Source organism: Pseudorasbora parva, chromosome 2 (assembly GCF_024679245.1).
Source record: "Pseudorasbora parva isolate DD20220531a chromosome 2, ASM2467924v1, whole genome shotgun sequence".
NCBI classification, from domain to species: Eukaryota; Metazoa; Chordata; class Actinopteri; order Cypriniformes; family Gobionidae; genus Pseudorasbora; species Pseudorasbora parva.
In genome coordinates this window covers 40019117-40032947 of record NC_090173.1, presented here as the reverse complement: position 1 = coordinate 40032947, position 13831 = coordinate 40019117, and the positions used below count along the sequence as shown (strand labels likewise).

At 38.6% G+C, this 13831-nt stretch overlaps 1 protein-coding gene across 1 annotated transcript in view; it reads right to left on the bottom strand.

Annotated features, from left to right (window-relative positions):
• The window catches only part of gna12a (guanine nucleotide binding protein (G protein) alpha 12a), a 46449-nt gene extending 38628 nt beyond the window's left edge, over positions 1-7821 (bottom strand). The window contains exon 1 of the mRNA XM_067420122.1: positions 6579-7821. Within this exon, the coding sequence (XP_067276223.1) occupies positions 6579-6899 (321 nt within the window). The 5' untranslated portion in view covers positions 6900-7821. The remainder of the gene's footprint in view (positions 1-6578) is intronic.
• Between the last annotated feature and the right edge of the window lie 6010 nt (positions 7822-13831).

Genomic DNA, 13831 nt, shown 5'->3' with positions numbered 1-13831 from the left:
CATCATCTGCACAAAGAAAGCTCAGTTCTACTGCTTTGCTCCCCAGGTCCTCTGTGGGGTTAGATAGAAGACAATCTGATCGCAATCAGTCCCAGTCGAACAAAGTGAATCTTTTAGCTCTGCCTCAGTTCTGTCCCTGTACGACATTGTCTCCTGGAATCACTCATCCTGAAAACTATGGACAAAAGCTTAGAACATTTCACTGGCTTTGGGAAGGATGCATGATGTGAGGCCTCAGTTTGTATGTTTTTTACGAGGAGGCTTATTCGTACGAATTCACGAGTTTACACGTACATGAAATCAAAATAGTAATCTATATGTATTTGGTGTGCTGTCCTGGGGAGGGTTCCAAGCTCGGAATTTGGCTGAACCCAGAGTACTCCCTTTCCTTGACTGGGAATAGGGATGCGCAGTATACCGGTACTGGAAAAATACCGGTACTGGAAAAATACCGGTACTGGAAAAATACCGGTATATATTTTATTTCAAACGGTACGATTTCGGTATATGCTGCTGTTCCGATGTAAGACTTCTTAAGAGATCGACAGGTGAATGCATCATTCAAACCATCTAATTTAGACATTTATTTTCTTTTAACACTGATCAACGCACATACATAATAAGATCGAATATCAAAAAATCTCCAGCGTTCGTTTCAACCAATGACATTTAGATCTTATAATATTTGGACACGTACCATTGCACTGTTTACATTCGCGTTAGACACAACCGACTGTGTTTATGTGAATACTCACTAAAGATGGACATTTTTACATAATTTTGTGTATTTGACTGTTTAAGGAAACTTAATTTGGAATGTGCGAGCTCTAAGTTAGAGACTTGTGTGCGTTGTTGGGATTCGAGCTCCTATACCATATAACAGTCATTACAAAATGCTATAAAATCGCTTGAATGTTCAAATTTGATTTCTTTAGCGAGCAGATTTCTTTAGTGTAGGTGCGATGTCTTTTGAAGCCAGAAGCAATTTGCTCATTTTGAGAGATTTTTGCTGAAATTATTTCTCACAAGAAAGTTTTCAAATGACTTATTTGATGTGATAAGCTTTGCTCATTAATTTACTAATAAACATTTGTGGTAATTTCCCACTTTATAAACTCAAAACTTGCATAATTGTACTCATTCTCGTGCAATATACCCTCGCCAACATCGGACCTTGTGGTATCGATTTAATATCGGTACTTCGGTATTAGATTTGTAGTACCATACTGAAGCCAAAATTGTGGTATCTAGCCATCACCAACTGGGATAAAGACCAGCCAAGAGTGAGGTGATGCGGTAGTGGAGGGATGTTGTGAAACTTGTCGCGGGAGTGCGGTAAAGAGGTGAGAGACAGCTATATATGCCAGCTTCCGCTTGCACTGACTGGTTTGTTTACCTAAATGTGCTTCTTTCCTCTTTGTTAATTAAACTTAATTCTGTATGAGCTCACCCCTACAAATTTGTATGATTTTTGCTAAAACGTACGTATTTAACGAGTTGCCCAATTTACCTAACCTCAAGCCCCACCCCTAAACCTACCCATCACTGCGGTTTAGACCTAAAAATATGTACAAATTGGTCATGGGATAGCGTTGGTTTGGCTAAGTGTTTGGTGGACAAGAATCATGGAGATGGAACATATCGACCTGAGAAACAGCCTTTTCCATATAAAGCAAAACTCTTTCACTGAGCCAAACCTCTGATCTGGCAGCACTGCTTTTGACCAAACTGTGGGTAAGATAACAAGACCAAGCATAGAAATATTTATCATTTCATTTTCCCACTTAATAAATGGTCGCCATTTGTTTGCTAGAATACAGACATATTTGTGTTCAGTTGAGCAGAAAAGCCCTTTGTATTAAGGTTGGTTTGAAAAACTTTATAGCATTTTTTAAAAGCTAAACTTTAATCACTCCAAATAAATGTGGTGTAACCATCACTTAAAACAGCATTTTTCATAGTACATTGTTGAATACATGCTAGTGTACATATTTTAATGATATTCTATTTATTTGTGTGGACAATGTTTGCTTTACTGCAGGAAACATGCAGGTTTGGACAAGTAAAATGTGGCCATGGTAATCTTAGAATAACTTAATTGGACTCATATACTCTGAAACATAATTTGTAAGATATTTTTATGCAATAAAACAGTATATTATGATTAGTTCAATGATTAATATAGTTGTGGTTGCATTTAATAAAATAATTTACAAACCTTTTCAAGGTAATATGTGCTTTGTTTTTTTATAAATTCATAATATATATTTATTCATAATATATAATTTATATATTTATAATTAATTTGACTTAGTGCCTTGACCCACAGTCATGGAGGTCTGCAGGGGTCCTCCTCACTATGCTATCATTTCCTGTTTCCTGCATTTTTCTGCCTGTTGTATGAACAGTATTTTTAATGTATGTTTAATGCATTGTCTGACTCAGTCAATTGTTTAGCACACAGATGTATTGAACAGCATGAAAAGAGTGTTAGATCTCAGCTATCTCTATTGTAAAGTGGAGAGCATGTCTTGTGCTATCAACAGCTAATCTCAAAGGTTTCATTATGATCACATCAGATGCATCACATCAGTAAACTTCCCAAACCTAATGTGAAACCAAGTAAGAGATTGATAGAGGAAGACACAAGAACATAAAGTACACGCATTACAGAAGTCTTCTCTATCAGGTCATATTGAGACATCCAAAAGACACGTGAGCTCAGAAAGCACATGAGCTGATCACAATGATAAGTCAGACACAGTCTCTCCGTTCATAAGAGAGCGAGGGATGAACCTAGACAAAACAAAGTGACTCAATGTCCTGCTTAATTGTAAGGACAGCTAAACTCAGTCTTGTGGTAATTATGAGAGAACATTTGCCAGCCTGTAAATGTTGAGATGCTGATTTGTGATAAAAATTATTATTTTTTATATCAGAAAGGCCAAACATTGTTCCTCATGTCCCTCTCCAACTCCAACTCCAACAAGCCCCAGTCCCATGTCATCTCACACACACATTCTGGGACGCATTTTCACTCTTTTTCAGTTAACTCTGAGCTGTGAGTCAAGTCGCTGTTATTAAACAGGCATCTTAAATAGACAAGTTTATAGGGAAATTACCCAAGAATAATCCCCGTAGATTTTGCTTTGCGGTAGAGCAGACGCCTAAAACAACCGTCACATGACTAACTACAAAATGAATTAGATACATAATACATTTTCACATGACCTGGTGTCTAATTAAGCTGACCTGGACATCAAGATTTAATCTGATATAGGCCTATATGAAGAAAGAATTAGTTTTATAACAACTCATGTTTGACAGTGTAAAACGGATCATGTACATGTGATGGGAGTTCATGTGAGCACTTTCTGATGACTGAAGCACAGGCGATGAGGAAGTATTAATTATGCTGAATGCATTTATTTATTTGTTAAGAGCATGTTTACATATTGTGAAAGAGAGCCTGTCTCAGCAGGAAACAGGCGTGATTGGCCGGGAAACTTGCCCTAGTGACCCTATAATAACTAAATAATTTGGCAACATAATTCTAAGACAATTTAAATTTTGAAGATATAGAACAGTATTACTTTATTAAGATTAAATGCAGTATTTGCATTTAATACAATCTATATATTACTAACTCCAATCATTAATAATCTGTTATGTTTAGGGCTGTGCAATATATCAAAATTATCTAAATATCGCAAATGTACATATCGCAATATGCATATCGCAACGTCACACAATATCTGAATGATTTTAATAGGTTACGTCAACATTGTGAAAAGTGTACAGGGGCACGACTGTTACTTTATGACTCCGTGCAGTCTTGCGCTTTCTGCTATCTGACATACACAGCGGAACGTGCGCACATCCATGCATTATGTCTTAAAGTGACAGGCGGCCCAATAAAGTAAACCTGCCGCTGTCTGTCAAACAACAGAAGAACAAGAGAAAAACCACTGTCTTCTTGGCTGAATAACCTTTGTAGTAGGGGTGGGCGATATCTCGATATTTAAAATATATTGAGATATTTTTTCAACTCGATATGGATTTGGACATATCGTATTGATATATTGTTTATATTTAATTCTGATTCCGCCACTTTGCTTGTTTGCCTTCTCTGTGCTGTGCGCGCCCCCCGCCTCGTTGCCCTTTGTTCCCCCTCCCCTCGTGTGTTGTCTCATTGAACACGGCGGCGTCCGCAACCAGGTGAGGATTAGTTATCATGTTGACAAGCGTGTGCGTTGTTCAACACTCAGTTTAGAGACCATGTTTTCCTTCTAACACAACTGCTTGCTAAAATTCATAAAGAAATATTAATGTTCATCATAGTTCAAATTGCAAGTTTCACCCACAGTCAGGATATTGACACTATTGGTGCAAGACGCGGTTGCAATCATGTCAGTTTATGATTTGTGTCTAACTGATCGCATGGTTTTCGGTTAAAATGTCAAAATGATCGCATATCATTTGAAAACATTTTAAAAGTACAACAATATCATTACTATTATTATTTTGTCAGCTTTATCACAGGATTATGATGAATAGGTCTATTCATGTTTAAACCAAGAGGGAAAAACGCGACATCCCGGGTGTCCTGAGACACAGTGCTCTTCTGTAAGTTGTACTGTGGCCTATCATAATAGCTTCTGACATTCATATTTCGTTCTGTAACTGGAAAAGAAGTGAAAATAGGCTCATGTGTAGCCTACATGATCCACATGATGAGACGCTCAGTCATGCTTTAGTAAAGAGCGTGACATCTACTGTTTGAATTTTGATACAAATTTAACAGGAAGTGGTGCTATGACACAATCAGTTTATTTATATCTCAGTCATGCTCCCATCTTTCTGCAGAATGCTTACTGTTTACTTTAAGTGTGAAAAAGGGAGTCTTTGATTCATCTTTTGAAAGCATGAAATAAATGAAAAGAAGGCAATATGTATTATTTATTTTCTTTTACAGTTAAATTATTATTATTTATGTAATCAGGGAGTTTTTTTTTTTTAAATGTCGCAAAAGCACTTTTGTTCCTTCATGAAATGACTACCTCTTTGCACTTCAATAAAAAAAATTAAAAAATTGTGGTATTTGGCATATTTGTTTTTGCTGTAGTTTTTAGGGGGTTATTTTTCCTGTAAAGATATCGAGATATATATCGTATATTGAAATATAGCAAAATATATTGAGATATATTTTTTGCTCCATATCGCCCAGCCTTTCTTTGTAGCTTTATTATGTATCAGTGTATATTTAATTCATATGAAGCCTACTTTCTTTTCTTTCTTTTTTTATAACAAAGATTAATAAATAATAATAAAAAATCGTCCACCCCTAGTTTAGAAGACTTTTATTACCTGCATGTTCTTGATGTTAAGGTTTTGGTTGATATAACTATATATTGCCAAGTCAAGCAGAGTTTTTGGTTTTAAATATGTGCGATATATGGAGGAGACGCTGCTACTTATACCCATAACACCTGAGAAATGAGCTTTTGTGAAGATCTGTGTATGCCACTGGGCCATGATTTTGTACATGTGTATAACTGCACCTATAATGTTTATGTCTGTCTTTCATGTTGCTGCTGTCTTTCATGTTAATCAAAAAAAAAAAAAAGAAAGAAAATCAATTAACTAACTAACTTTAATTGTAAGCTATCTAGTATTACATTATTATATATTTTTTTCATTTAATTACTATATTTTAATTTCTGTTTCTTACCTGAATATAGCCTAATGTTATGCTGCATTCCAGGCAACCCATGTACATTTCCAAATACATTTAAAATGAAAAAAGCTATAAAAGCTTATCTTGCCTTATGCACCATTTTTTCCTCCTCCGTTTCCATCAAACAAGAAAGTAGTAAGCGCATTTGGCGATAGAAATGATTGTAAATAAGCCCTTGTCCACCATGCTTTGTTTACATCTAAACTTCCACAATTCCTTGTGACTTTGCCTGGAAACTCTACAAAGTCGTGAGTCGTGGTTTGAAGTTGTAGCCTAAATTATGAGCTCAAAAACCTGCCTGGAATGCAGCATTAGACCAACCCAACAAACTGTTTCTTTATTCAAATCTACTTATTTGTGCTTATATCCTTTGAAGTTTATTTTAAATTTTACTTGTCTTTAAAAAAAATTGCACACAAAAATTATCATCATGATGATAATTTTTGTGTGCAATTTTTTTGTTGTTGTTGTTGTTGCTGCAGCAACAACAACATGGTGGATATCAATATTTTAAAAGTAGCTTATCACACCAAAGTTAGAAATGTAAGCATCTTGACCTATGATTATATAATTTATCAAATATATTTATATCTGTAACATTTAATCAACCAATCAAATGTAGGCTATCTATCTATCTATAACTTGAACAATGCATCTTCAAGATCTAACAGTTAGTCGCTTTTAAAGCTAATTCAAGCTGTATGAGTATAAAAGAACAATATAATTATTAATCAAATGTTGTTTATGATTTAAAAAGGCAGCAAATTCCAAAAAGTATTGACAAAAAGCAAGCAATTATGACGTCAGAAACAACGCAAACTGTCTTTTATGAGACCATTACCTTTATGACATTCTCAAAGATCGTGTCCCTGAAGTCGAGTAGCGCTTTCTGGTCAAACTCTTTTCCGTGGATGATCCTCATCTGTTTGAGGAATGTGGATTTGCCGCTTTCTCCGGCGCCTAGCAGCAGGATCTTCACCAGACGCCGTACCGAGCGCCTCTCGCGCGCAAGCATGGCATCTATCTCGCGACTGCGCCGCTTCGCCTCGCGCTCCTGGTTCACATCGCGCTCGCGGGCTCGTTCTTTCCCGTTACTCCTGTCATCGTGAGCGGCCTCAGCGGGCAGCAGACACCGGCTCAGGGTGCGTACCACGCCAGCCATCCTTTCCAACTTCGACACGGTTAGTTACCACCTGATGTATTCATTAAAGTGCAAGGAAACTTGACTTTATGTTTAGTAGTACAAAAATCTACATGAAATCGCCGGCAAATAAATCTGCGAATATTCAGCGGTTAAAACAAACAATACATGGAAGAAGATGAAACACAATAAGCATTTTCCTCCATTATAAAGATATTTGTGAAGTAAAGCAGTTCACACTGAAGAAAAACAACCACTGCTGTCCGTTGTAACTATGAAAAAAGGCAGCTGACTAAACAAATCCGATGTTCGTGGTAATGGAAAGGCATCAAACGGTAAATGTTGTCAGGAAATGTTATTTAGCTGAAAACACGTATTCCTTCGTATAGCCTACTGGTATCGGCGTAAGTCCCAAACGTTCATTCTGGAGGAGCGCGAGTGACTTTCTGATGTTTCCTCTCAGTTCTGGGAAGTTTCTTTGCAGGACTAATGAATGATGTCCCTCCTGCTATTGAACGCATGGCCTGTAGGGGGCGCCAGCGAAATGGGCGTTTGTATAGACATGAGGGGGATTCCAGTGTCAGAAATGTCATACAGTGGCCCCTTGCTGTTTGTCATGCACTACAACCGTCTGTGTGGCAGTGCCTACTAAAACTCAACACTTGACAAAAGGCATACAAAAGGTATTACTGGCTAAAACAATTTGTATGATACACTTTGTACAAAGCAACATGGATCAGTGACAAACAATGATGTCTGAGATGTAAAGAGAAATCTTCATTTGGTGTTTTTTTTCTACATGTTGGGTCTATGATGTTCAATGGTTTAACATTTAAGGTAAAAGAATGCTTTCCTCACACCTGATACACATGTACACACTTCAATAATAATATACAGCCTAGTAATTATACACACACATACATTAAAGCAAATATCTGCCAATCACATGGCAGCAATGCATTTAGGCAAAGACATGTTCAAGACGATCTGCTGAAGTTCAAACTGAGCATCAGAATGGGGAATAAAGATGATTTAAGTGACTTTGAACGTGGTTGTTGGTCTCAGACGGGCTTGTCTTGCTGATCTACTGGGATTTTCACAAACAACCATCTTTAGGGTTTACAGAGAATGGTTGAAAAGGAGAAAATATCCAGTGAGGGGCAGTTCTGTTGAAATGCCTTATTGATGAGTGCAGAGGAGAATGGCCAGGGCTGTTTCCCAAAGCACTGAAAGTCTAATGGTGAACCAGCACAGACTGGTTTGCAGTAACTAAAAGCACTTGTTACCACTGAGCTCAGAAGAGCGTTTCTGAATGCTCTGAACATGATGAGTCTTAAAGCAGAAGAACACACCGGTCAGCTGAGAGCAGAAAACTGATGCTACAATAATCATGGCCTTACCAAAATTGGACAATAGAAGATTGGAAAGGTTGCCTTGTCTGATGAGTCTCCCTTTTTGCTACAACATTTGGATGGTAGGGTCAGAATTTGTTCTAAACAACATGAAAGCAGGGATTCATCCTGCCTTGTATCGATGGTTAAGGCGGCTTGTGGTGTAATGGTGTGGAGGATATTTTCTTGGCACACTTTGGGCCCCTTAGCACCAATTGAGCATTGTTTAAATACCACAGCCTTCCTGAGCACTGTTGCATGTCCAACCCTTTATGATCACAGTGTAACTTCTGATGACTACTTCCAGCCTCAGAAGATGGCCTCCACAGTCACCAGATCTCAATCTAATAGAGCACCTTTGGGATGAGCTGGACTGGGACATTTGTATCATGGATGTGCAGACGAAAAATCTGCAGCAACTGCATGATGCTATCATGTCAATATAGATCACCACCTTGTTGAATCTATATGCCACAAAGAAAAACTGGTCTGGTGAACCCTATATTATGGGGACAAAATGTCCCCACAAAGATGGCAAAATCTAGCCTAGAAATCTAGACGCACCATAGCGGCAGCAAATCTAATTTGCAGCAAGTCTCGTCAAGCAACTCTTAATTCACTTCTGAGCTGTAAACGCCAAACTCTGGTCACGCCAATCACATCGTGTATAGAGTCGGTAGGCGGGGCTTTTAAAAAAAAAAAAAAAAAACTTTTCTGTGATGGGTCAGTTTAGGGGTAGGCTTAGTGTGGGAATAGATTAAACAGTTTGTACAGTATAAAACCATTACGTATGGAAAGTCCCCATAAAAGATAAAAACCCAACCCAACAGATCAGTGCTGCAGTTAAATAAATCACATTCTACCTGAGCTGTGAACTTGCGGTCTGTATTAAATGTAATGCAATAAAAAGACAATCTGCTGTGAAATGATGTGAAGAAGAAAAAAGTTCTGCCAATGTTTTCCAAATCATTAACAAATTACTTTTACGATCTGGTTCCTTTTAAAGGCTCAAAGCATATGGCGTGACAGATGAATGGATTGTTTAAAGTCCTCATTAAATCTAAATGTACCCTCTTTACTTTGTTAGTACACATTACAGGTCTTAGGGTGAACATCGTGCAAGTTGATACAAAGAAAAAAATAGTTTGTTGCTGAAGTAACTTCTGGTTACGGCATTCCTTCTCAGATGATGGCAGTTTAATGGCTTAGGTTTGAAAATGCTCAAGATGAAGAGGAGGAGTGCTGAAGTACAACCCCGCCCTCTATTCAATATTCCATTTCACTTGGAAATACGTCACAGCGCTGAAGACAACTCAGTTGCTACTTCCGGTTCAGTGGGACTTTAATAAATGGTTCAAAAAGATGTGATTTAGATTTGAATGAATCTGAAACACTGCCCTGTATATTTACAAGTATGCGTCTCAAATGGAAGGCTGCATCCTACGAAGGATGCATATCTTGGATGCCACGTCATCAAAAGTCACTGAAGGATCCTTGGAAGACATCCTAGCCAGGTTAAAACCAGACCATTCTCAGTAGTAACTGAGTTATGCGCTGTGTTCCAGTTCATTTTTATTATGCCCTTCACTTGCTAACTTCCCTTCGTCTCGTTTACTTAGATGTGCGTCATTGCTTACGTGCATGAGTGTCCGCTACTGGCGGAACCTTCGCAATGGACTGAACTGAAGCGCCCTAAGCCCTTGATCACTTGGAAACCACTATGGAGTGTATTTATTATTTATTTTTTTCCTTTACGAAATGGTTTAATGTAACATTCTATGTGTGTGTGTGTGTGTGTGTGTGTGTGTGTGTGTGTGTGTGTGTGTGTGTGTGTGTGTGTGTGTGTGTGTGTGTGTGTGTGTGTGTGTGTGTGTGTGTGTTTGTATTTGGGTTGATTTAAAAGTTTTTAAAAAAGATTAGAAATATCATGAAGTTGGTGGGGTAAATTAAACGTGATATGCGGCGACAATCACAGTCGCGTTGCATTGTGGTATATGAAGTAGACTCGCTCCCTCGGTCAAAATTGAGGGAGCAAGGGTCTCTATCCATATAAACTTCTCTTGTCCACTTCACAAATTGGAACGCACTTCAAAATGGCGGTGGGGATTCTCCCGATGGGAAGTGCTTAGGGAAGTTCACAAGTGGGTGTCTAATAGTGGAGTGGAATGGATAGTGGAGTCTAATAGTGGAGTGGAATCAGACAGCAATTCTCTGATTGGGATTTCAAGTAAGGTTTTAATATGGCTTCTGAAGACTTTTGCCATTGTTGTATGATAATAGTTGGTGTCCACCGCCACTCCATCTGCATTTTTGCACAATTTGGAAAACCTAATAGCATCTCAGACCGACTGAAACATCTCGGATTGACTTGTTGAACAGAAAACATTGAGCTCTGATCGTATTTGCCCCCCATGTAAGGCATTTGTGTTGCGATTAGAACGCGATTTGCAGTATTTGGAAAATAAAATAATATTGAGGAGTATTTGGAAAATTGTGTCTCACAAACTTTATTCAAATTCAGTCATTTCAGTGTTAGAATATTTTCAGACTTGAGCATAGTTACGCTAGTTATTTAGTTGCAAGTAATTACATTGTTTACATGATTACCAGATCTACTCTGAGGAAATGAGCACAGAAAGGCCAGATCCACAGAGCTGCTGTGTTGTGTTATCACATGATCACACTCCCTATCCTCCTCATCAAAGTAGCCAGTGTAATCCACATTTGGTAGCTGGGTGTTGTTCTTTGCTCGGGTTTTAACAAAAATAAAATGTTTTAATAGCTTAAAACAGACACGATAACTGATTCGCACTTGTGGATATTCCACAGCAGCATTCTGCTTCACCATCACTGCGCTGCTGTTGTCATAGTGTAAAGGCCGCCCCAACGTTTCTGATTGGTGTCGTGATTTGAACGGATTGGAAATGGGTTTGAATGGGCTCTTTGCCAGACTACTTGAAGAGCAAATCTAAATTTGCCGGAAGCTGTCTGGGTTTTCCCAGGCTAAAGAGTAAAGACATCCTTCATTTTGCGTCTTTTATTCAGCCTGTTTTAAAGGATGCATCGGATGTATCCTTTGTGGCCTTAAATCACCTAAAATCCTTTGCACATATTTAAATTCAAGTAATTAAAAAGTAAAAATAAAAGTATTGTTCCAAAATTAAGTTTTAAAGGGTTAGTTCACCAAAAAAATGAAAATTCTGTCATTAATTACTTACCCTCATGTCGTTCAGTATCATGTTTCAGTGCATATGCGGTGTGTATTTTTTAATAGCCTATTGTATGTTTCTAATATAAAATGTTTGTGATTTTAGGCTATAACCTATGTTTAAATGTTTTGCCACTTGTGTGAGTAATTCTGACAAGCCATGTTCAGTAACAACTTTTGGATTTTAAATAAAAAATAATGACTAAATGCTGTGTTTGTGGTATGCAACATCGGATCAGTTGCAGACTGCAAACGCAGCACATGTGGAAGCACAACAGGGTCCGCAACATGCACCGCATATGCACTGCAGACGGAGTATGTGTGAAACGGGCGTAAGACCTTTGTTCATCTTCGGAACACAAATGAAGATATTTTTGTTGAAATCTGATGGCTCAGAAAGGCCTCCATTGGCCACAATGTAATTTCCTCTCTCAAGACCCATAAAAGGCACTAAAGACGTCGTTACAAAGCCCATCTCACTACAGTGGTTCTACAATAATTTTACGAAGCAAAGAGAATATTTTGTCCCAAAAAAAAAAAAAAAAACGAAATAACTTATAGAGCAAATGCTTATTTCAAAACACTGCTTCGTAAAGCTTCGAACCCAAAGTCTTGTATCAGTGTATCTGGAAAATAATTTTCTCCATCATCCGTTTCCGCTTGCCAGATTTAAAGCTTTCAGGCGGCCTGCAAGGCGTTGACATTTTGGGACCAAGTCTGCGCAGTAGAGATTTCGGGGCCGGAGTTGCGCAGTAGAGACCAGGAAGTAGAGCAGGAAGTACAGGCGCGATATCAAAAGCCCGCCCACACTATCACAGATGCAGAACAATTAATTATGTTGGTGTGAAATAAACAGTTATGGAAATGTAGAAATTAAAGCTAAAGCTCCAATCTGCTCCTAAAAAGTCTGTTAGTGCTTCAGTGACAAGTTCTCTCAGAGCAGACGTCGATCTCAGCTGTCAATCATGATGTCACACCCCCTGTTTTTATAGCATCAAATAACTAACTATACTGGGACCGGTCACCGGGGGGCGGTTGAGGCGTGAAAGCTTCAGTATCTGAGAGGGATACTGCAGGCTTGGTGGGATCACACTCACAGCACTCGGCTCGGGCAGCTGCGGGGATTCATGTAAACGGAGCTATACTGAGCAAAGTGAGAGTTTCAACTTTTCAAATGAATTCCTATGAAAGCTTCAATAGGCATGAACTGAAAATGCACCAGACTGAACGCACGCTGTGAATGTATGCCTCTGCCCTGGTTACCTCAGCTCTTGTGATGAATGTAATCTGACTCCTGCTGCGTTTGTGCCATGACACTCGCTTGGCGCAATCACATTATATTTAACAGACATGTTCAGTTTTTAATTGTAGTGTCTATTCTCTAACTCAGGGGTCCCCAATCTCTTGTCTGGAGGGCCGCTGTCCTGCAGAGTTTAGCTCCAACCCCAATCAAATACACCTGAAACAGCTAATCAATGCCTTATAGCTGATTTAGGAGTGTTTGATTGGGGTTGGAGCTAAACTCTGCAGGACAGCGGTCCTCCAGGACCGAGATTGGGGACCCTGCTCTAACTGAACTGATTTTATGAAAATGAACAATTGATGGCAATTGATTCAGTGATCCAGTAACGTTGGCTTTGGAAGTGCATTCTGGGATTTGTTGTCTCTCATCTTCATGAAACAAAAATACTTTGTCTTTCTTTTCTCAGTCTAAAAGGCACCAAATTCAAAAATAATTGTACTATATTAATGACCCAGTTTAAATACAAAGATTAATGCTAAATCACTGAAGTAACCTTTAAGCTCAGAGGCTTTACGAAGTGTGAAACAAGCCATCGCTATTATAAGTTGTTTTTTAGTTGTTGAGTTTTTGCGCACAAAAGCTATTCTCATCGCTTCATAAAACTATTGTAGAACCACTGTAGTGAGATGGGCTTTGTATCAACATCTTTAGTGCGTTTATGGGTCTTGAGAGAGGAAATTACATTGTGGCCAATGGAGGCCTTTCTGAGCCATCGGATTTCAACACAAATATCTTCATTTGTGTTCCGAAAAGGTCTTACGGGAGTCGAACGACATTAGAGTAAATAATTATTGACAGAATTTTCATTTTTGGGTGAACTAACCCTTTAATAGTGTCTTCGTGCCGCGAACGTGGGGGCGGGAATATGTGTGACGTAGCCATGCACGCTTACTAGACCGTTTCATTCTAGCGTATAATTGCTCGGGAGGACACTATCCTACAAGCCTCAGAAGGACTGGGATGGGAAGGATGCAGTCTCAGTAGGATGCAGCCTTCCATTTGAGAAACACCCAAAAGCCTATATAGCTACAGAAATGAATCGAAATCAAGT